This window comes from Tiliqua scincoides, chromosome 1 (genome assembly GCF_035046505.1).
Source record: "Tiliqua scincoides isolate rTilSci1 chromosome 1, rTilSci1.hap2, whole genome shotgun sequence".
In the NCBI taxonomy this organism is placed as follows: Eukaryota; Metazoa; Chordata; class Lepidosauria; order Squamata; family Scincidae; genus Tiliqua; species Tiliqua scincoides.
In genome coordinates, this window is record NC_089821.1 from 134,946,640 (window position 1) to 134,974,323 (window position 27,684).

Below are 27,684 nucleotides of genomic sequence, written 5' to 3' on the forward strand. Positions count from 1 at the left end.
CAGAGTCATTAAGCAAACAATCCATCAGTCTGTCTCTGTGCTTCATCAGTCTTTCATCAGTCTTTCTCTGTGAAGAAAGGCTTCACTAGAGCCAAGGACCCCGCCCTTCACCCACAGCACAACACTGGGAAGAATCAAAGTGATTATCTTTCTTTCACTCAGGGGGAAGGGAGGGGTCACTTGCCTTGGAGTGAAGCTGTTCTAGGTGCCTGGAGAGAGACTGATTAATGGATTGTCAGCCGGCTCCCTTTGTCGCATTAAGGAAGCAACTGTTAAACAACTTTTTTCCTTTAATTTAAAGGGCCCTTCTCATCATGTTGCGATAAAGCTGCGGGTGAAAAACCTGTGGATAATTAGGTTATTCCTGTATAGTAACTGTCCAGGCAAAAATTCTGCTGGAACAGAATCCACAGTCATTTGCCACAAATAGACCGCTTTAAGAATGACCCATCAATATCATACAGTATATGTGCAGAGAAGCATTTAGGCTGATGATATTCAACCTTTTTAATCTCTTGGTACACTGACAAGGTGCTAAAATTGTCAAGGCACAGCATCAGTTTTTTGACAACTTGCAATGCTCACTGTGCTGCCAGTAGGGGGGCCGTATACCCCAAAGGTCCTACTAATAAATGACCTTCCCCCAAACTCCCATGGCACACCTGCAGACCATTTACGGCACACTGGCTGAAAATCACTGCATTAGGCAAATATTCATTCAGGTATTTTGCAGGTGAAATTCACCTGTTGAACTTCTGCCTGGATGTATCACTCTCCAACCCAATCTCAAGCTGGAAGACAAAGACAAATGATGGCTGACTGGAACCTGCTTTGAAAAGCCAGCATAATATGAGACTCTACAGAGTCTTTACTGCTGACAGAACATAGAAATTAAAAAAGAAATATAATTTAAAATATTTTTAACAAGAGACATTCAGCTTAATACACTAGTACGTATTAATCAAACATTTTTGTAGATTATATAGGCCTCAATATAACTCCAATTAAAGATTTACCATAGTATTTCTATGCTATAAAGATAGCTGTTTCCATGCATGAATATTTCAGAGGTGTATATACTGTACACACAGTTTAAGTCCAAACAATACTCCTGAAATACTTCAAAAGCACCAGGAAATTCTACTGTTAGCACTACTCACTGTGATGAATACATTAGTACATTCACTAGTTGAGCAATGCAATCGCATTATCAACATATTATAGAATGGTATACATAATTGAAAATTAGTGCACACAGAAAAAAATAATAATAAAGGTTTATATGATCAGCTGTCTTGGGAAAATCAATTGCTTCAATTTCTGATTTGTCTTAAAGACATGGACATAGTAACTACAAAACCAGCACAGTCCTCTTTTTTTTTTGTAAAGTTCAGAATTCCATATAAGTATTATAGAAGTTAACATGCCCTGAGACTCCAGTCTCGAAAAAACAAGATTTTTTTTTCAAAGTTTCCCTTAACAATTAACCAATAAAACCGTTAACTGTAGTGTATGAAAGAAGGCTCACACAATATATTAAATTGGACCAGATAATAAGTACCATGTGATCGTCTGTAGAAATAAAAACAGTCCTCAAATATGGGTGCTTTTCAAAAGCTGTTTTATGCCAAATTTTGTCCTGAAGCAAATTTGTGAATTAAATCTTAAAATTATAATTAAAAAGGCAGTTTACTGAAAAAGTACACACCAACCTGTAATGTATCCCCCAACTGGTTTAAGGCTGTCAAACTGTTTGTCATATTTTGCTCTTTCCTCAGAGGTGATAGCCCACATGTTTGGACTTCCTGAAAGACAAAAGGTTTAAGACAGATAAGATAAATTGGGAAAAAAGTATCATCCTATGTTTTTAAGTAATAAAATTAAATCAAGTATTTTCATGATTTAGCTTGCCCTCACAGTGACTCTTGCTGGCAATGAATCTTTGATCACTTAAGAGTGCTGCTCAAATGAACAGTTTATTGTGAATGCAGTATATAAGGGTATACAGAGGAGAGGTCTACAGGGCAACTTGCTTTTCTTGCTACTGGTTATTTCTTCACACCAGTAGAATGGGTGTGGAGTAAAACTGATGCCCTCCTCAAGGGCCCTTTTTAGGTGCGGGTACATGAGGCCAAGGACTGCCCACCCTGCCCTTGATAAATATTAGCATAGTCCTGGGAGTACAGGTCAGTTGCTTGCTGGGGGACTTGGGTACTTTCTCAAGTGCTTCTTCTTCCCCCTTTTCCTCTACTTGTCTTTGCTTTGTTCCTTGAAGTTCTGTCTTCCAAGCCACCAAGGTCCTTCCTGCCTTGGAGCCCTGCCTCTTGCCCTTGTCTCTCAGGGATCTCTCACTAGTTCTGCTTCAGTTTTCCCACCTCTCCCTCTAATAAGTCACTGACAACTGCACCTAAGAAGTGGAACCTACAAGAGGGTTTTATCCCTAATGATCTTACAAAATGAACAAATGCCTATGAAGGGAGACAGGTCTTGAGACACTTTGGTCCTAAGCCATGTAGTCTTAGCCTAAATCAGGGGTGCCCAAACCCTGGCCCAGAGGCCACTTGTGGAACTCGGGGACTCCCAACTCAGCCCGTGGGGAGCCCCCAGTCTCCAATGAGCCTCTGGCCCTCCAGATACTTGCTGTAGCCCATGCTGGCCCGACGCAAATGCTCTCAGCATGAGGGTGACTGTTCGACCTCTTGCGTGAGCTGTGCGCTGAGGGCTCCCTGCACTGCTTGTTGTTTCACTTGTGTGATGCAGCAGTGGCAGCGAAGGAAAGGCTGGCCTTGAGCTATTGCAAGACCTTCATTCATTCATATAAATTCTATCTCTAACATATTCATTAATGCAAATTAATGTAAATTTATTCAAATTTGAAATGTAAATTATTTTTTTTTCCTGGCCCGACACAGTGACAGAGAGACTCCTGCCAAAAATTTTGGACACCTCCGGCCTAAATCATCCCCAGCATCTTGAATCATACCAAGAAACATGCTGGTAGCCAATGTAGCGGCATCAACAATGGTGCTACATGGTCATATAAGCAGGAGCCTGTCAGTCTAAGAGGTTACACAGGTTGAGTCTCATTATTCGTGAGGGTCTGATTTAAAAACAGCCTTACTGACCTTTGTGATATAAGACAGAGTCATTAAGCAGACAATTAATCAATCAGTCTCTCTCCAGGCACTTAGAAAGGCTTCACTCCCAGCCAGCGACCTTGCCTTCACCCAGAGCAAAGTGATTATCTTTCTTTCATATGCTCAGGGGGAAGGAAGAGGTCGCTTGCCTGCAAGTGAAGCTAAGTGCGTGGAGAGAGAATGACTGATGGACTGTCAGCCAGCTGCCCTCTCTCCCATTAACAAGGCTATTCTTAAGCGACTGTTTTCCTTTAATTTAAAGGGCCCTTCTCATCTTGTTTCAGGGATGAAAAATCCATGGATAATTAGGTTATACCTGTAATCACTTGCATGACTGTCTCTCTACAGCAGTAAGAAAAGCAATTTTTTAAACTGTGATTTTAAAGGCATGCATTTTTCTCCTTCTCCAGGGATCAGCACATTCCTTCTCATTTGCAGTGGCCATTCATGTTGAGTCAAATCCATTTATCAAAAATCAGTGTATAACAAGGTTGGACCTGAATTTTACACTAACTGAAGTTTCTGGAGAGTCATCATGGGCAGTCCCCCACACAGTGTGTTACAATAACTGATATGCAAGTTAATGAAGACGTGGATGACCACAGCAAGGTTCGACTGGGACAGAAACAGCCCAGTCGTTACACCAGTCTAAGCTGGGCACAAGCACTCTGGGGCATAGCTGACACATAAGAACATAAGAACGGCCCCGCTGGATCAGGCCATAGGCTCATCTAGTCCAGCTTCCTGTATCTCACAGCAGCCCACCAAATGCCCCAGGGAGCACACCAGATAACAAGAGACCTCATCCTCTTGCCCTCCCTTGCATTTGCATTCTGACATAGCCCATTTCTAAAACCAGGAGGTGTAACCCATAATGGATTTTTCCATCATGTAACCAGGCTTGTAACCCATAATGGATTTTTCCATTATGTAACCAGGCTTGTAACCCATAATGGATTTTTCCTCCAGAAACTTGTCCAATCCCCTTTTAAAGGTATCCAGGCCAGATGCCATCACCACATCCTGCGGCAAGGAGTTCCACAGACCGACCACACGCTGAGTAAAGAAATATTTTCTTTTGTCTGTTCTAACTCTCCCAACACTCAATTTTAGTGGATGTCCCCTAGTTCTGGTGTTATGCGAGAGTGTAAAAAGCATCTCTCTATCCACTTTATCCTTCCCATGCATAATTTTGTATGTCTCAATCATGTCCCCCCTCAGGTGTCTCTTTTCTAGGCTGAAGAGGCCCAAATGCCATATCCTTTCCTCATAAGGAAGGTGCCCCAGCCCAGTAATCATCTTAGTCACTCTCTTCTGCACCTTTTCCATTTCCACTATGTCCTTTTTGAGATGTGGTGACCAGAACTGGACACAATACTCCAGGTGTGGCCTTACCATCGATTTGTACAATGGCATTACAATATTAGCCATTTTGTTCTCAATACCTTTTCTAATTATCCCAAGCATAGAATTGGCCTTCTTTACTGCCACCGCACATTGGGTCGACACTTTCACCGACCTGTCCACCACCACCTCAAGATCTCTCTCCTGATCTGTCACAGACAGCTTAGAACCCATAGCCTATATGTGAAGTTTTGATTTTTTGCCCCAATGTGCATGACTTTACACTTACTTACATTGAAACGCATCAGGTACATCCAGGCTCAAAACTGAGTCTAGGAACTGCATGCCTGATCTTTCAGGTTGGAAAGATCAAGCTGCATGCCTGATCTTTCACTTTGCAGTGCAATCCCATCAAGAACAGGTTGACACACTGTTGCCACCTAGTAGGTTTCCTGACCAGGAGAACTTCTGTCCTGACTGGAATCAGTTTCAGCTTGTTTGCCCTCATCAAGTCGTTCAACCAAACTCAGATACCAGTTGAGAACAACCTCCCCAGCTAGGGAATGGGAATGAACAGATAAAGCTGGGTATCATCAGCATAGTGAGATCCCCTCCCCCACTCTCCAGATAACATCTCCTAGTGGTTTCAGGCAAATGTTAAACAGCATAGAAGCAAGACTGAACCTTACAGGATATTGTAAACCAAGGCTGAAGCATTAAGCTGAAGTTCCCTCTCCTGAAACCAGCCCTTCAAGAAGGAGCAGAGGAAAAGCAAAACAATATTATCAGGCCTGTCAATAATACTGAAAGCCGTGGAGAGATCCAGCAGGGAGCATTTTCCTGGATAGAACCTTTGGGGAAAGACAAGAGGATGTGGGACCCCCCTCTTTGATCCTTGTGGGAGGGGGGATTCAGCACAGGTGAATTTTAGGGGTGATTTTAGGCTAGAGCAGTGTTCTTCAATCTTGGGGTTGGGACCCCAATGGGGTCACAAAGCCTTAGTTGTGAGGTTGCAGTAACTTATAGGAATGAAAAAGGCTAAAGACCACTGGACTATAGCACCTCCAGGTTAAGGGAGAAGCATCTGGTGTACTTCTTCAGGTACCAGGAGATTAGGTCCCAGTCCTGCTTGGTTCTTAGCAATTGTGCTAAAATAGTTTTCACTAGTGAAATTGTGCTAAAAAGCTTTCACATAAAGCTTTCACTTTATGGTAACTTTTTCTGCTCTCACTAATAAGAATATTTGGTTACAGTGGTGCTGGGAAGACATAACAAGGGTATGGAGCAAGCAGCGATGGGGCAGGGAGTGGGTGGATAGGGTCTCTGGAGGAGGCAGGATCCCCAGTCTCATACTTTATTTACTTATTTATTTATTAGAGTCATGGCACAAAAAAAGTTGAAGACCCCTGGGGTAAAGGACAATTGATGCCAGGGCTCAGTTCCAACAACCTCTGCTGGGCTTGGCAGAGATTGGGTTTTTCCTTTTCTCCTGTCCTGTTTTTCCTTTTCTCCTGGCAGCTTGCAAGGATGGGTGGTCCAAAACTGCTGTGGTATTGTGTGTGTTTTTTGTGGCTTATGGCTTGGTTTCCCATCTCTTTTCCTTCCTTTTTTCCCCTACTTGGATTTTTCTTGTGGAGGATGAGGTTTCTGCCAAGGGGGAATGTGTTTTTGTACAGGGAGGGGTTGGAAGCGGGGGAATGGTGCTGCCATCTTGACAGGTCAGGGGAGGTACAGCAATGGGGGGGTGGACAGGCCATTCTAAGAAAAAGAGGATTAGTCACAGATAGATTATCCCTCTTTCTGGTCCTCGGCCAAGCCCTTTGGACCACTGGTGTCCACAGCAGTGATCCCTATAGCCTGAAGCTGCTGATAACCAGGTTGGTAACCACGCTGGTCTAGGACTTGGTCATGAAGGAGAGCTCTGATGCGGCATGCATAATGGAGGCATAGCCGGACAAAGTAGGAAAGGTTGATCTCTCGCATTTTTGTCTGTCAGGTTTTCAGGTGATGCAACAGCCAATGCTGTGAGGTGGGGAAATGGGTCACAACAGACTATTGCAAGATTATCCCCAGTCCAAAGATTTTCTAGGTTTAAATGTCTCTGCATGATGCTGACTGAGTGTGTCTGGGATTCTCTTGGTGTACTGCCTACCTTCCTACCCAACAACCTCCTTGTCTGAGCTGGCCAATCTGATCTCTGGCAGGGGGAGTATCCTGGTTATTGGTTCTGGGGGACTTGAATGTCAACACCAAGGCTCCAAGCCTAGAATTTCATGGCCACCAGACTGACTTCGATAACCTTTATTGGCATATTGGGAGTCCACAAGCAATAATAAATATAACAAATAAATGCAACTTTACAAGGTATTAGCTTCTGACCTTTGCCTTAGAAACTACCACTAAAAATTCCGCCACCAAATTGGTGATGGAGGGGGAGTAATCACTAAGGAGAATTGGGAAAGGATCAACAAGGGAAACAGGAAGAGAAGAAAGAAAAGGGTCAAGTAAGTGGGACCTGAGATTATGATGGACAGTGCACCGAAGAAGGATGTGATCCAGAGCATCTGGTTCAACTGAACAAAATAAACATAATCTATTTGGACGTGGGGTTTTAGAAAATCTCCCTTGGTGTACTGCAGATGGAAATATGTTCAGTTTCGCTAACATGAAAGCCCTTCTTTTGCTCGGATTAGTAAGTTGGACAAAATAATTCGCAGGACGGCCAAGGGAAGGGGACAATCCAAAGAAAGGGGTGAACAGGTAGGATTTAAATTAGACAGTAGTGTTACGTATTCTTGCTCCCAAAGTTTGAGTTTAATGAGATGATGCGCTTTTTGAAGGTCCATATCAGCTAAAAGTTCAGGAGAAAAATCTAAAGAAGATAATTTAGCATGAATAAATTTAGACCAATTAGATGAAAAAGGGTCTTTTAATAAATCTAGAAGAATGGAATTCGGGTGAATATTAAGATGGAGTCTAAGCCAAAACTTAAAAGTGGAAGTCCAAGCTATAGTAGTGGGAAGATGAATACCCAGTTCCAAAATCATAGTGGACAACCTAATTAAGTTTGGAACTCTAAGAATTCTTCTCAGAAATTTAGCAGCTGCCTTATCTATCTCCTGATTAGCTGCTTCAATCCAAACAGCTACTCCATATAATAATTGAGGAAAAACTTGTATTTGGAGGGCGTGAATGGCAGCAGGGATGTACTGGTTACCTTTATAAAAGTGGAACCGAGCAATCGCATTCTGAGATAACAAGGCTGAGGAGATAGTGGATCTACGGTGGTACAACCAAGAATGTCTATAATGAAAAATAATTCCTAAATATCTGAAGGATTTCAGATAAGTGCATGGAGGCTGCTTGAAACAACAGTAATAGAGGCCCAGCAGAGGTGTATACCGCAAAGAAAGAAGGGTTCCACTAAATCCAGGAGGGTGCCCGCATGGCTAACCAGCCAAGTTAGAGAGGCTGTGAAGGGCAAGGAAGCTTCCTTCCGTAAATGGAAGTCTTGCCGTAATGAGGAGAATAAAAAGGAACATAAACTGTGGCAAAAGAAATGTAAGAAGGTGATACTGGAGGCCAAGCGAGACTATGAGGAACGCATGGCCAGCAACATTAAGGGGAATAATAAAAGCTTCTTCAAATATGTTAGAAGCAGGAAACCCGCCAGAGAAGCGGTTGGCCCTCTGGATGGTGAGGGAGGGAAAGGGGAGATAAAAGGAGACTTAGAGATGGCAGAGAAATTAAATGAGTTCTTTGCATCTGTCTTCACGGCAGAAGACCTCGGGCAGATACCGCTGCCCGAACAGCCCCTCCTGACCGAGGAGTTAAGTCAGATAGAGGTTAAAAGAGAAGATGTTTCAGACCTCATTGATAAATTAAAGATCAATAAGTCACCGGGCCCTGATGGCATACACCCAAGGGTTATTAAGGAATTGAAGAATGAAGTTGCAGATCTCTTGACTAAGGTATGCAACTTATCCCTCAAAACGGCCACGGTACCAGAAGATTGGAGGATAGCAAATGTCACGCCTATTTTTAAAAAGGGAAAGAGGGGGGACCCGGGAAACTATAGGCCGGTCAGCCTAACATTCATACCGGGTAAGATGGTGGAAGGCCTCATCAAAGATAGGATCTCAAAACACATAGACGAACAGGCCTTGCTGAGGGAGAGTCAGCATGGCTTCTGTAAGGGTAAGTCTTGCCTCACGAACCTTATAGAATTCTTTGAAAAGGTCAACAGGCATGTGGATGCGGGAGAACCCATGGATATTATATATCTGGACTTTCAGAAGGCGTTTGACACGGTCCCTCACCAAAGGCTACTGAAAAAACTCCACAGTCAGGGAATTAGAGGACAGGTCCTCTCGTGGATTGAGAACTGGTTGGAGGCCAGGAAGCAGAGAGTGGGTGTCAATGGGCAATTTTCACAATGGAGAGAGGTGAAAAGCGGTGTGCCCCAAGGATCTGTCCTGGGACCGGTGCTTTTCAACCTCTTCATAAATGACCTGGAGACAGGGTTGAGCAGTGAAGTGGCTGAGTTTGCAGACGACACCAAACTTTTCCGAGTGGTGAAGACCAGAAGTGATTGTGAGGAGCTCCAGAAGGATCTCTCCAAACTGGCAGAATGGGCAGCAAAATGGCAGATGCGCTTCAATGTCAGTAAGTGTAAAGTCATGCACATTGGGGCAAAAAATCAAAACTTTACATATAGGCTGATGGGTTCTGAGCTGTCTGTGACAGATCAGGAGAGAGATCTTGGGGTGGTGGTGGACAGGTCGATGAAAGTGTCGACCCAATGTGCAGCGGCAGTGAAGAAGGCCAATTCTATGCTTGGGATCATTAGGAAGGGTATTGAGAACAAAACGGTTAGTATTATAATGCCGTTGTACAAATCGATGGTAAGGCCACACCTGGAGTATTGTGTCCAGTTCTGGTTGCCGCATCTCAAAAAAGACATAGTGGAAATGGAGAAGGTGCAAAAGAGAGCGACTAAGATGATTACGGGGCTGGGGCACCTTCCTTATGAGGAAAGGCTAGGGCGTTTGGGCCTCTTCAGCCTAGAAAAGAGACGCCTGAGGGGGGACATGATTGAGACATACAAAATTATGCAGGGGATGGACAGAGTGGATAGGGAGATGCTCTTTACACTCTCACATAATACCAGAACCAGGGGACATCCACTAAAATTGAGTGTTGGGCAGGTTAGGACAGACAAAAGAAAATATTTCTTTACTCAGCGTGTGGTCGGTCTGTGGAACTCCTTGCCACAGGATGTGGTGATGGCGTCTAGCCTAGACGCCTTTAAAAGGGGATTGGACAAGTTTCTGGAGGAAAAATCCATTATGGGGTACAAGCCATGATGTGTATGCGCAACCTCCTGATTTTAGAAATGGGTTATGTCAGAATGCCAGATGCAAGGGAGGGCACCAGGATGAGGTCTCTTGTTATCTGGTGTGCTCCCTGGGGCATTTGGTGGGCCGCTGTGAGATACAGGAAGCTGGACTAGATGGGCCTATGGCCTGATCCAGTGGGGCTTTTCTTATGTTCTTACTTGCTGGAATGTTAGATTGTCAATCCTCCAGGAGGACAATATCCAAGATTTAGAAAAAAACTAAAATCTTTGTTTTTTCGGAATTAATTGACAGAAGGTTAGAAAGGCAGTATTCTTGGAAGGAGATCAGCAATCTACGAAGATCCAGTTTGGTGATGGATTTTAAAACAGCATCATCTGCGTATAGGAGAATCGGGATAGAGGTACCATTTAGAGAGGGGGCAGAAATTCCTAAGGAAGAAAAGAGGGGAGATCAGCAAGATAAAGATTTAACAAAAAAGGAGCCAGAATACATCCTTGTGGGACACCCTTGTTCATCGGAATACTATCAGACATGACACCTGAACAATCCAAACGGATACGGCAGGTGTTAAAGGAATGCAATTGTTGGATCAGAAAGAGGAGGTGGGGGTCAATCCCCCATTTAGTCAATTTCCTCCACACAATATTTCTATTAATAGAGTCAAAGGCACCTTTAAGATCAATAAAAGCAGAATATAATTCTGGCCAACATAGGATAATTTCTGCCTCAATGTATGTGGTGGGACACACTCTGAACCTTGTATTTATTGCTGGACTGGGAGATGGTAATCTGAGTGTGAAGGTTATTAAAATCACTCCTTTGTCATGAACGGGTCGCTACCCAGTGCGGTTTCCTCTGGTCATGGCTCCTTACCTTTGCAAGCAAAGGGAACCAATTTGTATGGTCCTTCCAGAGGCTTACAGATCCTCAAGTATTCTGGTGGCTGTGGAGGAATTTCCTGCTGCCAGAGATAACAACTTTCTGGCAGATCTAGTCAACATTTGGAATAGGAAAATGTCAGAGGCTGTAGATGAGATTGGCAAGGCAAAGGCCTCCCCAGAGCAAAGAGCAAAAGTGGTTCCCTGGTTTTCTGGGAAACTACGTGCAATGAAATGGTTGAGTGGACACCTAGAGTGACAGTGGTGGAAAATTTGCAATGATCAAACATCAGTTAGAGCCCATTTCAGGGCCTATTCTGCAGTGGTCATGGGAGGTTTTTTTTCTCTACTATTACCCATGGACAACTGCCCAGCTGAGTTGTTTTTCCAGGTTGTGTGGAACCAGCTCTCCACTTCTAAGAGTGGGGAGAAGAGCAACATGACCACTTGCTGTGACCAGTTTGCTAGTTGGCTTATGACAAAATTGTTTGTATCCATCATAACTTGCATGCTACATGAGTAGAGCTGATTGAGGTTCTCTGCATCTGTTGTCAAAATATTATGGATTCTTTACACCTTGTTCAGCCCAAGGATATGGACAGGATTCTGGGGATTGTGCAGCCATCAATGTGCCTTTTTGACTTTTGCCAAGCATAGCTCATTAGATCAGCTCAGGGGTGAATGGCTGAATGGATGGAGAGAGTAAAAATTCATCATTGAGGGAGAGTGAGGTGCTGATAATGCAGACGTTGAAGCATTAAGAGGACAAATCTGCAATACTACTGCAAATGTGTTCTATTTTGCTTCTTGCGCATTCCTGCAGATGGAAATGGTCATTGTTTGTGTAGCTACACTGGAAGCATGGGTGCTTCTTGCTTGAACATTCTTGCTGAACTAAATCAGGCAATCAACCTGCATGCTAGAGGGTGACAAGCAGGACAGTTCCTGTAATGTGCAGACTAGTTGCCTGCATGATTGGTTCTTAAGTTAAGCAAGAATGCTAAAGCAAGAAACACTCATGTGGCAAGCAATACTAGGGATATAAAAAGGTACAGTAATGACCACACAGGGGCCATTATTTATGTAGGGTTCTCTTGAATCAGCTGTTTCTGTATCCTCAGAGGGGGCTTGGAATGAACCCCTTGCGGATACAGGGCCCCGCCTGTAATGAAAACCTCATTCTCAGAAAAGATTCTTCATTGGATTTCAGCCGGTTATGCAGCTGCTGAAGATCTTAGAGCCCTGACAGAAAAAAGTTGGTATCACTAAAAAAAATCCCAGTTAAATATACAGAAATTATAATGTTTGACCTAATCAGTCTAATAACATCATTTAATCATTGCTTTCCCGCTAAATGTCTTTGAATTAGTGGCGATGAACAGTAAACTAGTTTTCATTTTTAATTACCATTACCAACTACTTGGTACTTGATGAAAAACATTAGTTCAAACTACGTAATTAAACTATAGTAGTTAACTACCAAAAGTACTTTGATTACTAACAGCAATAATGCTTCTATCAGTCAAGAAAAAATGAATAATTCATTCATCGATGTATTCATCGACTGCATTCATTCATTCATTCATCGATGTATTCATCGATTCATATTCATAAATAATTCATATTAAAAACTTTGTGTAATAGAAATACCAAATCAGTCACTAAGAGTGAAACACTATACTTAAAAACAAGCAAACAAAAATCCATGCTACAGTGGTATAGGATATAGCAAAAGCCTTTCAACATCTGTGTAACTTAAGCTATAACACTGATTAAGCTACAATGCTAGTGTACAGTGGGCCCCCAGTATCCGCAGGGGAATCAATTCCAGGGCTCCCTGTGGATACCAAAATCTGTGAATACTGCTGTCCATGGGGGGGGGCAGGGTTGCGGTGCCTCTACTACTCACGTAAGGGCTGTGCCAGGCAGCCTGTGCAGGGAGCCTGTGCAGGGGCAGGAGGTCTGGTCTAGAGGGTAGAGCCTCCATTTGCCTGAAGATAACATCTGAAGGTCGCCAGTTCGAGGCCACCGGCACCGTGCGACCTTGAAGCAGCTGACAAGCTGAGCCCAGTTATTCCATCTGCTCTGAGCGTGGGAGGATGGAGGCCAGAATGTGAAACCAGATCAAGAAAGTAACACCTGAATGTTGTGGTTCTTGTAAGATAGAACATTCTTTCAAATTGTAAAAATCCCTACGGGGATTTAATAAGCCTGCCTATGTAAACCGCCTTGAATAAAAGTCTTGAATAAAGACCAAGAAAGGCGGTATATAAATACCTGTAATATTATTAATTATTATTATTATTGCAAATCCCATGTGAGTTGAAACCCACAGATGCGACTCATTGATGTGTTCTCCATGGAATAGCTGCAGATTTGGTCAAGACCTTTCTCTCTCCTTTGTGCATGAGAAATTTAAAAACTGTGCAGTTTGAAATAAACTGTGTGGGAAATTGTTGCCTAGTCCAGATAGACAATAATCTCAAACACGCTTTAGATCAGGATTTCTCAACCTTTTTTTTTTTTTTTTTTTTGGTTATGGCCACTTTCACCTTTGTGGCCCCCATCACAGATGCAGTTAATTGGAAGAAAAGGTATTTTATCATCTGCATTGTATGTTATAATTGATACTTTATTTCTAAGTAACAAACAAAATTCTTACAGCCCAATCGGTGGCGTCACAAGGGGGGTGCGGGCTGCACTGGGTGACACACACAGGAGGGTGACGAACATAGGGGGGGTTACGTGCTAAAATCATGGTGGTTGGGGTAATACCGTCATATTAGATACCGTTGGATGCGGAATTTCCAGCAGAATGCAATGCAAAAAACCAGAGAACAAAAAATGCATGGAGCCCTATGGAAAGTGAAACTGAGCTATACAGTGTCTATACTTGTGGGTAGGCAAACATGCCTTAGTTCGTCAGAAAGGGCAGGCTGAGAGGAATCCAATGACACCAGAATGGTCCTGATCCAACTAATGCAGCTCCCAAAAACACATGAGAAGGAATCCCTCCCTCCAAGCAGACAAGTGAATTGAGCCCTAAGGAAAGCGAAACTAAGCCAAACAGCGATGGTACATCAAAACGTCCAACAGACCTAGGGTGTTGCCCCACCCACTGCATGGGGGGTGACATGCTGGCATCCCGCACCAAATGACGTGAATCCGAGTGACGCCACTGAGCCCAATCCTATTGGGGCCAGCCAACAGTGGAACACACCTTCCACTGCCAGCAACTGCCTTATGGTGTAAACCGCCTTATGCAGCATGCAGAGTAGGCCAGAGTCTTCCCACACCCTTTGGAGGATAGCTGCAAAAACCCACTGAGGCAGGTAGGATGTCGGAAGAGGTGAGATGGGGTGGGGAGAGGGTGGGATGGGGCAAGAATGGAGTCAGGGGGGAAGGTGGATCAGGTCCATGTGGACCTGTACCAGCAAATTCGCTAGTGCAGGTTAAAGTAGACCAGGACATCTCCATGATGCAGATGCTTATCACCAGGTAAGGCTTCGGTTTTCAAACTCTCAGGGAGTTTGAAGCCCGCAGCAAATCTTTGCGGGGGTGGGGGGGAGGCATCAGGGGCAGGGGGAAGGCAGTGATGCAATTCCCAGGATGCAGAGACTGTGGTGCACCTTGCAGTACCTGCAGCAGCTGTCCCTAGGTGCGGGGAGCCGTGTGCAAGTGCCAGCAGGGCTCCCCAGGTCAGGGAAAGTGAGATTGCGCTCTGCCTCTGCAAAACCAGAAGCAGAGCGCGATCTCTCCGCTCTCACTTTCCCTGACCTGGGGGGCCCTGCAGGCACTCGTGCACGGCTCCCCACACCCAGGGACAGCTGCTGCAGGAACTGGAGGGTGCACCCGTCCCTGCAGCCCAGTCAGAAGGGAAAGTGGAGCGATTGCGCTCCGCTTCCGGTTTAGCTGAGGTGAGGCACGATCGCCCCACTCTCACTTTTCCTGACTTGGGGAGCCCTTCCGAAGGTTGCGCAGGGCTCCCCGCACCCCCGGGAGGCTGCAGGAGGCTTGGGCAAGTGTCCCCAAGCCCCTGCAGCCCCCCAAACAGGGATCCTGGGGATCGTGCCGCTGCCTCCTCACTGCCTTCTGGTTGCCTCCGCCCCTTGAGGGGAAAGGGACCAGGGCCCTCAGTTTGAATACCACTGAGGTAAGGGAATGTATGCTCTTTCCCAGAGGAGATCTTGCAACTACCCCCACCCCCTACAGGAATGCAGGAATAGCCACTTTAGCAGTGGGGGTAGCATAGGATTGGGCTGATGGCAGGTTTTATGTTAACAAAAATAATTAGCACTTTATTCAGTGTGATCTTTATTGAACAATTTGCAAGTTTGCATAAGTCATATCTGGCTGGAGCATTGTTAGAGACATTCTGGAGATCATCTCTCTTCACAATATTAAGGTGGTTATGAGCTTTTGGTACTAGGTGAGCCACCTGACTAGAGCTAGATTCAACAAGTTAACAAGTGGGGAAAGCGATAAAATACAACTTTGCTTTCTCCCAGACCAACAGAAACATTGAAGTCAAACCCTGAGTTGGGAGAAAAGAGTAATCAAGGCATATGGCATGCTCCAAGTTGGAGGTAGATTAGTGACTAACACAGTGATTGTCAACCTTTTTCATTTCATGGCACACTGACAAGGCACTAAAATGGTCAAGGCATACCATCAGTTTTTTAACAACTGACAAGGCACACCATGCTGTCAATGGTGGCTCACATTCTCCATTGGCCCTACTAATAAATGACCCTCTCCCAAATTCTTGTGGCACACCTGGAGACCATTCATGGCACACCAGTGTGCCACGGCACAGTGGTTGAAAATGGCTGGACTAACACCTTACTTCGCTTGCATGTATCAGTCTTGCAAGTTGTTAGATTTAGTCACCTTCAAACACTTCTCATGCATATAAAATATCATTTATTATAGACTGATATATATATAAATCAATCTATAATAAATGATATTTATATACTGTGATTCTAAACTATGGTAATTTTCAACATTTACGCTGCTGAAATTAGCACAGAGATTAGTACAGAGAATGAGATTATGTGAGGATTATGATAACTTCATTAGACACCTGGCAAGTTGCCTGGAGTGGCCCCCAATGTTGTTTTTTCTACATGGTCCCCTAGAAGTACGGTATGGCCTTCTGGGGGCCAATATGGATCACATTGAGAACTACTTATTTAGATTATCATAAACAAGTTTAGGTAAACTCTCCCCTCTCTCCTTCACATATGAGAGTAGGAAATTGACATGTTCCACTTTTGCTGTTAAGTCACAGTTTACCACTCTGTCTGAACTTCAAACAAAGCTTTATCAAACCAAAGCTACTTGACTATCAAAGTCGCATTCCACATACTGTAAACATTTTTTAAATAAACAGACAGATCCAATGAACATCATATGCCTATGGAACTTGCATCATATGCTTTCAAAGTTATTCCTAGGTAATACTGACAAACAATTATTCATTATATGGCAAAACACAGAAGTAAAATCCTCAGAGAATAAATATTTGAATTATTTTTAACTCCAATATTGTTATATAGTATCTGAAACACAATGCTTTGAGTCCTAGCAAATCAATGATTTTTCAGAGATGCTATTTATGTGGGATGTCTGACAACTTAGCTTTGTCATGCACCTCTGATATATTAAGAATATTGTCAAGTTGTTCAGTGTGCATGTTAACAAGTGTCTAAAATACTACAAAATTAGAAGCTGCTGCCGGTAGGTTTACACAGCAGATTATACTGCAGTGTAAGCTTGTGTTGCATGCTCACAGAAACACACACTTCTGTAAGCAACAGCAGAACTTATTCTGCAACTTGACCAAATTATATGGCATATCAATCTCTATATTGTTAGATACTACTGTGATATACAAGGAAGAAGCTCCTGGTACACAGAGAATACCCTAAACAAGCTACTTACCATTCATGGCTGTAGGAATCTGAGCCATCATGATCCAGAATATTTCTCACTAACTCTTCACCATCTGCAACCTAACAATATTATTCCATTAATAATGCAACAAGGGCAGAATGCAGCTCAGCCTCTGCAGACTTAAAGCAAACTGCATACCCTTCAGTTCTGGCAACAACAAAAAATGCGGGGCTTCTGAGCTCTGCTGAAGATGCTGAATCTGTCATGTGTGAGTTTGTGTGGGAGGCACGTTCTTACACGATACAGTCTTCAATATGGGAATCTTTTCTTAAAGGAAAATAGTACCAAATCTGCAGCAAGTTATGCCCAAACACAAAATATGAATGGCATAACTTGGAGCAAAAATAAGTACATTCAACACTACTGCTTTCCAAGGCTTATCATTCCTGAATAATCTGTAAGTAAGACTCTAAGCCAGTGGTTCCCAACCTTTAGAATCCTGCAGACCACCGAGGCAAAAATGGGAATTGTTGTGGACCACATGCAACCCCCTCCCCACCCTTGCACACAAAAAATACAATTAAATTTGTAAGAGAAAATTCGATATTCGATTTCGATATTAGTTTATAGAGAAGATTTTGTTGCCAACTGCAGCTGCAGGTATTTTGTTGTCCGCTCTCTCTGGTGGTCTGTGGGGAAGCATCTCCCAAGCAACTCCCCCACAAACAACCAGAGAGGGCGGAAAATGAACTGCCTACAGCTGCAGCCAAGACTTCTAGTGGTCCATGGGAGAGTGCTTATTTGGCAAGATGCTAGAAGTCATAGAAGACAGCTTTTTTCATGAGACCTTGTGGACCACTTCTCAGGGTTTCACGGACCACAGCTTGGGAGCCAGTGCTCTAAGCTGAAACCTATAAATCAGTGGTTTTCAAACTGGTGGGTTGCAACTCACAAGCTTGAGAATGAGTGTCTCTGGCACTTTAACGGGTGAGGAAGGGGGAAGGCAGCATGGAAAGCAGGGGCTTTTAAAAAACCTGCCCACAGCAGCTTCCTGGGGTGCACAGGGAGAACCACAGAGCCTTCTGCAAGGCTTCCCATACCTCAAAATAAAAAAAAATGTGATCACAACCCACGTCTGAGTCGCACTCACAAAATCAGATAGGATCTCAAAACACATAGACGAACAGGCCTTGCTGAGGGAGAGTTAGCATGGCTTCTGTAAGGGTAAGTCTTGCCTCACAAACCTTATAGAATTCTTTGAAAAGGTCAACAGGCATGTGGATGCGGGAGAACCCGTGGACATTATATACCTGGACTTTCAGAAGGCGTTTGACACGGTCCCTCACCAAAGGCTACTGAAAAAACTCCACAGTCAGGGAATTAGAGGACAGGTCCTCTCGTGGATTGAGAACTGGTTGGAGGCCAGGAAGCAGAGAGTGGGTGTCAATGGGCAATTTTCACAATGGAGAGAGGTGAAAAGCGGTGTGCCCCAAGGATCTGTCCTGGGACCGGTGCTTTTCAACCTCTTCATAAATGACCTGGAGACAGGGTTGAGCAGTGAAGTGGCTAAGTTTGCAGACGACACCAAACTTTTCCCAGTGGTGAAGACCAGAAGTGATTGTGAGGAGCTCCAGAAGGATCTCTCCAGACTGGCAGAATGGGCAGCAAAATGGCAGATGCGCTTCAATGTCAGTAAGTGTAAAGTCATGCACATTGGGGCAAAAAAATCAAAACTTTAGATATAGGCTGATGGGTTCTGAGCTGTCTGTGACAGATCAGGAGAGAGATCTTGGGGTGGTGGTGGACAGGTCGATGAAAGTGTCGACCCAATGTGCGGCGGCAGTGAAGAAGGCCAATTCTATGCTTGGGATCATTAGGAAGGGTATTGAGAACAAAACGGTTAGTATTATAATGCCGTTGTACAAATCGATGGTAAGGCCACACCTGGAGTATTGTGTCCAGTTCTGGTCGCCGCATCTCAAAAAAGACATAGTGGAAATGGAAAAGGTGCAAAAGAGAGCGACTAAGATGATTACGGGGCTGGGGCACCTTCCTTATGAGGAAAGGCTACGGCGTTTGGGCCTCTTCAGCCTAGAAAAGAGACGCTTGAGGGGGGACATGATTGAGACATACAAAATTATGCAGGGGATGGACAGAGTGGATAGGGAGATGCTCTTTACACTCTCACATAATACCAGAACCAGGGGACATCCACTAAAATTGAGTGTTGGGCGGGTTAGGACAGACAAAAGAAAATATTTCTTTACTCAGCGCGTGGTCGGTCTGTGGAACTCCTTGCCACAGGATGTGGTGCTGGCGTCTAGCCTAGACGCCTTTAAAAGGGGATTGGACGAGTTTCTGGAGGAAAAATCCATTATGGGGTACAAGCCATGATGTGTATGCGCAACCTCCTGATTTTAGGAATGGGTTAAGTCAGAATGCCAGATGTAGGGGAGAGCACCAGGATGAGGTCTCTTGTTATCTGGTGTGCTCCCTGGGGCATTTGGTGGGCCGCTGTGAGATACAGGAAGCTGGACTAGATGGGCCTATGGCCTGATCCAGTGGGGCTGTTCTTATGTTCTTATGGGTTGCAACTGCATTTTTTAATTATCCTGTGAACTGCATCATTGCCTTTCCCTGCCTCCTTCAAGACTTATTTGAGGTCTCAAACTTCCTGTGAGTTTGAGAACCGGTGCTGTAAATTATTGTGGGAGGGAGAGAGAAAGACAGTGAATGAATCAGATACTGAAAAGAAAATACTACAAAACCAACTTCAACTATTCTTAATAGAATAGGACTGATGGGAAAAGATTCAATCCATGAAATTATCTTGAAATTTTACCTCCCTGTATGATAAGTTATTGAACCTTGGAGGAACGTTGATAGACCCAGAAAGAGGTGCTGAAATTGATTTCCCTTAAATATGGTCAAGGAAGAGAAATAGGAATGAAATGGTAAGATCAGGAAGTTTCTAAGAGGTAGCTTTTGTCACAAGATCAAAATGTGATGTTCCAACAAGTGCAGTTAATTCATTAGAATTTTAGAACAGGCAAAGCTCCATCTGAGGGCCCAATCGTATCCCACTTTCTAGAACCAATGCAGCTGCAATGAAGCCTCAAGGGAAGGAAACAAACATTCTCTTACCTCAAGGAGACCTCCATGATTGCCCCCTCCACCACAGAATGCAGTGAACATCCCATTGGCATGGCGCCATTGCCATTGAAAAGTTGGATATTACCGGGCCCTGAGTCAGCCTGATTGAGGGGAATGATTACTTTGATTAAAAGTCTTCCTCATGGCCTGTGAATCTAAGGCCTCCTGTCACCTGTACTATAGCTAACATTACGATACAGGCCTGGGCCAATAATCTCTAGCAGGGATCACAGTGGGTTCCCTGAGCATACTGTAATAAAAAAATAAAAGAATAAGAAGAAAGTCTGATAAGGCACCACCTTACAGGGCCATTATAAGGATAATATCGATGTAATACATGTGAAACACTCTGCACACTTAGCAAACAGTATATAAAAATACAGTATTATTAATATTATTCAGATGGCAGTTGATTGCACATTTTGAAGGGAAAGGTGACTGCTGGTATAAAGACTGCAGCCATCATCCCATTCTGTATGTGCTCAATTTTCCCCCCACTTTCCCCTTTTTATCTACCTGATCATTATCCTATTATGTCTTCGCTACTCCGTAAATGTGTGTTTGTATACATGTGTGCACACATGTGCTTTTTTGTTTTTAAGCCCCAGATGTGTGCACACTTTCCCTTTTTTGCTTTTAATTCACTCATTCTGTCAGCTGCTATCTATGTTTTATCATCCCGATATTGCAACTGAAACAGGCAGTCCAATCCTAACCAGCACCTGAGCCGGCGCAGGCCCCCTGTATGCCATGAGACACATTTATGCTGGCACAGGAGTGACTTGGAGGCCAGTGCCAGATCACCCAGGCTGGATCAAGACCCTGTGCCAGCCAGAGGAGGTATGTTTGCATCGGGCAGCACAGTGAGTGGGAGAGGGTGGCAGAAGTGGTGGGGAGGTGGCATTTTTGGGCAGGGGGAGGATAAAACAGGGGATCAGGCCAGGTAGGGGGGCAGGATTGGTAGCGGCAGCAACATATCCTAACCCCCACTCCCAGGCCTGGCAGCCTTACATGGGCTGCTCAGATCTATGCCAGCTAAATAGCTGGTACAGATGCAACTAGCCCTATTGGGCAAGCTGGGGCTTAACACTGGGTAAAGGGAAAAATATTCCCTCACCCCGAGGCAATTTTGAAGCAGCCTCCTAACCTGCACTGGATACAGTGCAAACCACTGTGGCCTGGCTGTACCAGTGCACATTAGGATCCTATCCTAACAGAGTGGTTTGCCCCTTGCCACCTAGTGAGTTCATGGAAGATGCACAATTCAAACTTGGGAAGTTGCAATTTGCAGCTCAGTATGCTAGCTCAAAATATTAGCCACGATGCTATATCATCTCTCACTTCACATCTGAAGAGTGAAGATAGTGAGCATGAGAAAGGGAGAATGAGATGGAAAAGACATACAGGGGATCCACCTTGGAGATCCAACAGAGTGTGCATGAGAGAGAGAAACCGTGACAGGTAGATTAGAAAAAGAGAATGTAGAGCATGGGAAAAATTGGAGAGAAAGAGAGGCTGCAGGCACTTGGACAAAGTTGGTATTTTATCTATACCTCCTATTCATACAAGTAAATACTCAGAACACACACTTTATGGACTAACTGTTTTTATGCAATATTTTGTTGCAGGCTCCCATTTGTTCTCTCCAGTACTGAAATTGGGACCAGTGCACTAATCACTCTGTAGCTAAAATGGGGCAAAACACAAATTAAACTGAAATTCCTCCATTTCTGAGGCAGCTTCTACCTTTGCAGAATTTCATGTTACTAAAGCAAATATTGTACCAAAGGAAGTCCATTGGAAAACAAAGGGAGTAATCCTAACACTAAAATTACTGCCAAACCAGAGCTATACTCTTTTATGGAAATGATGCTATGTTAAAAAAAATTAACACCTACATTGTTGTTTCCATAATTTTAAACAGAGTATAACTCTTGCTAGATAATAATTAAATCCTATGGATCATCAGAATTTTTGTGACAGCAGCTGATGGAGCACTGTAAAGAGATAAGATTCTTACCAGTGAAAGTGCTATTTTCACAGTGATAGATTAGATGCAGTGCATTCACCTCTTCCACAGATGATTCCTGAACAGTATAGGGAAGGTTTGAATTTTCACTTGGGAGAAAAGTTATAATAGTGGGCAATGGACTGAGAACCCCGTATTACAGCAGTTTGCAAACTCTCGGGGAGAGTTTGAGCCGCTCTAAGTCCTTGTGGGAGCAGGCGGGAGGCAGCAGCGGCAGGGGGAAAGCAGTGACGCGATCCCCAGGATCACGTCGCTCAAGGGGCTACAAGGGCTTGGCTGCACTTACCAGAGCCTCCTGTAGCCTCCCGGGGATGCAGGGAGCCCTGTGCGACCTTTTGCAGGGCTCCCAGAAGCTTTAGAAGTGAAAGTGGAGCGATCACGCCCCACCTCCGCAAAACCGGAAGCGACTGGAGCAATTGCTCCAATTTCACTTTTGCAGCTTCAGGGAGCCCTGCAGACAGTCATGCAGGGCTCCCCACACCCCCGGGGACTGCAGGAAGCTCTAGTAAGTGCAGCCAAGCCCCTGCAGCCCCCTGTGTGACACGGTCCTGGGATTGCGTTGCTGCCTCCTCCCTGCCTCCTTGCTGCCCCCACCCCTTAAGGGGGCCGAGGCCAGGGCCCTCAGGCTGGGGTGTTGTGACCTCAAATCTGAAAAGCCCTGCCATATTATCAGTGTTCAATCTCATCATTTGAACTAGAAACAATTTAAAGCATAATAGGAAGAGAAATACCTTTCAATCTTCTTACTGATTTCAATGCCACTCTCATGTACTTGTACCAGTACAACATCTAGCCAATCCTATACATTTCTATTTAGAAGTAAACTACATTAAGTTCAATGGAACTTACTCCAAGTAGTGGTGAACCTAGATGCGGGCAAACGGGGAAAATGCCCTAAGCTCTGACCCTCCAGGGGTGCCACCTCAAGCCTCCCTGCCGCCCACCCGCCCACTTTTTTCTTTAAAGGGAGAGAAGCCGGCAGCTCTGCTGGCTTCTTTCCCTTTAAGAAAAGCCTTCTCCAGACAGAGGAGGGGAGCCCTGGAGTGCTCCTGGAGAGGCAGGACGCCTCGCTCTCTCACTGCCTCCAGAGGTGAGAGGGCAGCCTAGAGCGTCAGCACTGACGCTCTAGCCCAGGCACCCTTGTCCTCTTGCTTCCTCAGAGAGGCCTCCGGAAGAGAAAGGGCGGCCTAGAGCGTCAGCGCTGATGCTCTAGCCCAGGCACCCGTCCTCTCGCTTTCTCAGAAGTAAGAGGGCAGCCTAGAGCGTCAGCGCGACTCCTGTTGCGCTGACGCTGTTGGCTTCCCGGGCCCCAACGGAGGCTTTGGAGCATCTCCTTTGGAGTGGTCTGGGGCTGCTGGAAGCAGCACCCCAGACAGGTGGGCTTCCAGCAGCCCCAAACCTCTGCAACGGAGAAGTTTGCGCCTCAGCTGCCTCCTTCGTTCCCCCTCTTTTCCAAAGGGAGGAACAGAGGAGGTAGCCGCATGAAGCCATTACGGCGACGATGACTTCACCGCAATTACTTCTGGGTCACAGGTGGGGGGGCAGAAAATGGGTGGGGGCAGAAAACTGGGGGTTGCCCCGGGCACCGGAACCCCCAGGTATGCCACTGACTCCAAGGTACGTGCGTGCAGGACTGCTGCCCTAGAAACTAAGGATTTGAAAAACGAAAGTTGGAACATTAGGAATCTAAAGAGGAGAATGGTTTGCATGCCATACACTGCTTGCATAAGGAGATTATATAAGCCTTTTAATATCTTTCTTAAATAACTAGGATACTGAGAGAGAAGTATCACAGTTGACATATAATTGTTGAGCAACATTTCTTACAGAATCTTTCTTGCAGGTGACATGTATGATAATTAGTGCACTGTAAATATGCTTTCAGGTTGGATCCAAGCTGAACTGGATTCTGAAGTGGCATCCAAATTCTACCCTCCTTTCTCCTTTTACTTCTCTCATGTGTGTCAGCGTGCATGCTCCCCTCATCGCTGCCTTCTTGCTTCCTCCTTGCTTCCTCCTTGCTTAGATCTTTTCTGATCCTAGCACCTTCCCCACCTGTTCAGTTGTTTTTTTCTCACCTGCTCTCTGGAAGGACTGCAGCCACCAACTTTGCCTCAGACCTTCAACAGTGGCACTAAAAATGAGGAAAAGTTGACTCCTTTATCTTCTTGCTCACTCTCCAAGAAGAAGAAGAGAGTGAAGAGAATGGAGCAGATAGCAGGTTAGAGGGGCTGAGCAGGTGGTAGGCTGAGGGTGGTGGTACCCCCTACCATTTTATGCCTCTCCCTTTCATCATTCAAAGCAGCCACTTTGAGCCATGAGCCACTTGGCCTCATGGGTAGGCTTAGTTTGAACCAGAAACTCTTTCATAAATATATACATCATCACTTATGAAAGAAATTGTCACTTAAGGGGGCAATTTTCACATTGAAAATGACTATGCCACACTAGCTAGCAGCAAAGTCAACTGTACAATAGCTGCAGAAAAAAAGCTAATGTACAGAGGTGTTTGTTTCTGGTAAGCAAGACAAAATTACAGCCTAAGTCTTACTGAACACAATGGGTTTACTTCTGAGTAAAATAAATAACAGTTCTCAAACACTTCTATTAATGTATTAATATTAATGTATTAATACTTCTATTAATCAGCAAACATGCCCACAGTCTACTTTCTGTTTTTATCAGGTAAAGTGGTAGAAACTCTAAACTAGTGCTTTAGGATAGTTCTGGTCTTGATAAAGGCAACCAAACTGATACTTAATCCATGTAAAAGGAAGCCCATAAATGCAAAGAGCAAAACACTACCACCACCACCACCACCCCAAAAAATAAAAAAGGAGGGGGAGGCTATGCGTAAAGAAAGAGAATGTAAAATGAAATGAAAATAAATAAAAAGTGGAACTGCTGAACCCCTACTTTGTGTTGTCTTCTCCCAAGAGGGGGATCATGCAAACGTTTAGGCTGGCTCATCAACTGAGGATGGGAAATGTTTGCAGTCCCACAAAAACAATGTGAACAGAAACAGGGTAGGTCTACAGATTACGATCAACAAACAGCCCAGTTAAAAATTACCTAACTGGTCTAACTCTAAATGAATTCAAGTCATTCAGACCAGATTAACTGCATCCTCAAGTACTAAAAGAACTTGCTGATGTACTTTCAGAACCTCTGTCAATTATCTCTGAGAAATCCTGGAAGATTGGGGAGGTGCCACAAGACTGGAGATGGGCTAACACTATCCAAATCTTCAAAAACAGGAAAAAGGAACACCCAGGAAGTTACAGACCTATCAGTCAGACTTCAGTACCAGGAAAGGTATTAGAACAAATTACAAAACAGCCAGTCTGTACACAACTGGATATCAATGCACTGATTGCTAAAAGTCAATATGGATTTCTCAAAATAAGTGGTCCTCAAACTCTCTGGGAGTCTGAAAACCCGGGGTAAGTACTTGCAGTCGGAGCTGTGGGATGCTGAACTTCCGAAACTGGAAGTGGGCTCCAACTGCAGATCAGAGCCCACTGCACCGGAGGGGAGGCTCACAGAGGGGGCTGCGAGTCTCTAGGAAGCTGCACAGTCCCCCCAGGTATGTTTAAATTTGCCTGGGTGCCTGTGGCGCCGCAATCGCTGCAGTGCCATCAGGACACTCATTTATGGAGTAGACCGCCAAGCCCTGTAGGAGGGGGCTGTGACGCGGGCGGGGAGGAGGCATTCTGGGGAGCGGGAGGTTGGCGGGGGGCGGAGAGAAGGCAGGGAGGAGGTGTGACGGGGAGGCATGACGCAGGGGAGGCTTCTACCTTATTTTGGGGTGCCCTCTTTTGCTCACAATAGGCACAATCACTTGAACTGGCTATACAGGTAAGAGAAACTTGTATTGTATTGTTCTTTGGGCCACTAAGCCCAAGTCAGGCTATCCCTTTACAAATCCCTTTACAAGGCTTTATCCCTTTACAAGGCTATCACTTTTAATTTACAAAGATATTCCCATGCAGAAAGTCTGGAGATGGCTCCATTTTACAATCAAACTGAAAGCTTCTCAACTGTTTGTAAATAAAACAGGATGATGATACCGTAATTCTTCCTGTTACAATTTAAAAGGTGTTCAACAAATACAAACTTCGTCTTATTCATCCATCACATTTCTAATTTCAGACAGTGATACTATCCTCCGGGGGGGGGGGGGAAAGAACCGCAGTTGTCATAGAAACCTATGGAGATGTTTCAGGATCAGCAATTCTCCTACTTGTCTACACTTGATACAGCAGAATCAAAATGCCAGAAGAATTTCATAAAGAAATCGGACATGTTTCTGACCGCATTAAAAACTGAAATCATATATTCAACGAGCACAGCGCCCAACAAATCAAGAGAATTTTGAACAAGTAAAAATGATGTTTGTCCTCATGCAAGCTGGAAAAAGACAGACCTTCTTCCACACTGCATTTCTAAACCCAATAATAGATTCCCACAATTTTTAAAAAAAAAACTTTATAATCATTATACTATGATGCATGTTGTATAGAATGTGTGGGCAACTGCATAGAGTGTGATTGTTGGAATTGTTGTATACATTTACTTCTGCTCCTGCGGGCCAGCGGGAGCTACCACTACCATTAAAGTTACTACTACTACTACTTCTGCTCCTGCAGGCCGGCAGGAGCTACCACTACCACTAAAGTTACTACCACTACTACTACTACTACTGCTCCTGCGGGCCGGCTGTCAAGCAGTGGCACCAGCTTCGGCTTCGGCTTGTAAGGTGCCTGGAAGTCAGATTCGGAAGAGCCACCAACGTCTCGTTGCTGCGTCTCCAGGCAGCTCACCGACTCTCATTTCGGGAAGCGCCCGACACGAGGGGCGTTTGGGTTCCGGGCCTGACAGATGCTCCCGGCGGAGCCCGAGCACAGCGGCTGCCGCTTAATGGCGACGGCCAGTCGCACCCGGCGCCTCCGCACGGGAGGGGGCCCTTCAGTCCCGCCCCGCCCCGGCCCGGCTCCCGAAACCCCAGCGATACTCCCAGCGGTTTCCGCCCTTCTGAGAGCCCGCAAAACAACCCGGAAAGCGAAGCAGGCGCCCCTTCCTCAAACGCCCTCACACGCTCCACCCGACGAGCCGCAGCGCCTCGGCTCTGCGTCGCCTGGAGAGGGGCGCGGGTCCCCGGGCACCTGCCCTGCTTCTGAGCAAGCACGCACGGGCGTGTGCAGGCAGTGCTGCCGCTCTCCCCGCGGGCTGCTCGCAAGCCGCGCTGCGGCCTCCTCCACCGGGGGGGGGGGGGTTCAAGGGCGCCACCCCCGGCCTGGCCCCGGTCAGCCAGGCTCTCCCCACAGCGGAGGGACCTCCAGAAGCCGCGGCTGCACCTACCTGTTGCGCTCCTGTCGGCACCTGCCTTCTGCACGCAGCGACGCGGCCGCCCAGCTCCTTCCCCCTCTGCTGCTGCTGCTGAGGAGGCGGCGGCAAAGTCGCCCGTCAAAAGCACAACATGGCGGCGGCCTCTGCGCACAGACGGAGCGAAGAGAAACAGGAACTGCCGCCGCCGCACACTGGGCCCGACAGCGCCCCAGAGCGCGGCAGTCTCAGGAACGCAGCAGGTTCGCAGCGCTCGGGCTGCAACCCTAAGCGCTGCGGCTAGGGAGGGGCCCCCACCAGCACGCCGCCCGCCCTGAGGAAGCGTCCCTGAGAAGTGCTGTTCATCTGGCCTGTGCCGAGCCTCTGGCGCTCAATGCTCGTGCGACGCAAGCCCAGGCCAACCCTGAGGGTGAACCTGCTGAACGGGGCAGCTGTCCAGTCAGAAGCAGAGCCGCTGCGAGCCTGCGCGTGGGCCTCAGTGCTGGGACAGGCCTGCCTGCAATCCAGCACAAGTTTCAGGCTGTCGGAGGTGAGGGGAA

At 45.5% G+C, this 27,684-nt stretch overlaps 1 protein-coding gene across 2 annotated transcripts in view; it reads right to left on the bottom strand.

The window, feature by feature from the left end:
* The window catches only part of ITSN2 (intersectin 2), a 130,706-nt gene extending 113,977 nt beyond the window's left edge, over positions 1–16,729 (bottom strand). For both annotated transcript variants that reach the window (XM_066634544.1, XM_066634470.1), the window contains exons 1-2: positions 16,666–16,729; positions 1,713–1,805 (exon numbers count right to left, since the gene is read on the bottom strand). In XM_066634544.1, coding sequence (XP_066490641.1) covers positions 1,713–1,805; positions 16,666–16,696 — 124 coding nt within the window. In that variant the 5' untranslated portion in view covers positions 16,697–16,729. The remainder of the gene's footprint in view (positions 1–1,712; positions 1,806–16,665) is intronic.
* Between the last annotated feature and the right edge of the window lie 10,955 nt (positions 16,730–27,684).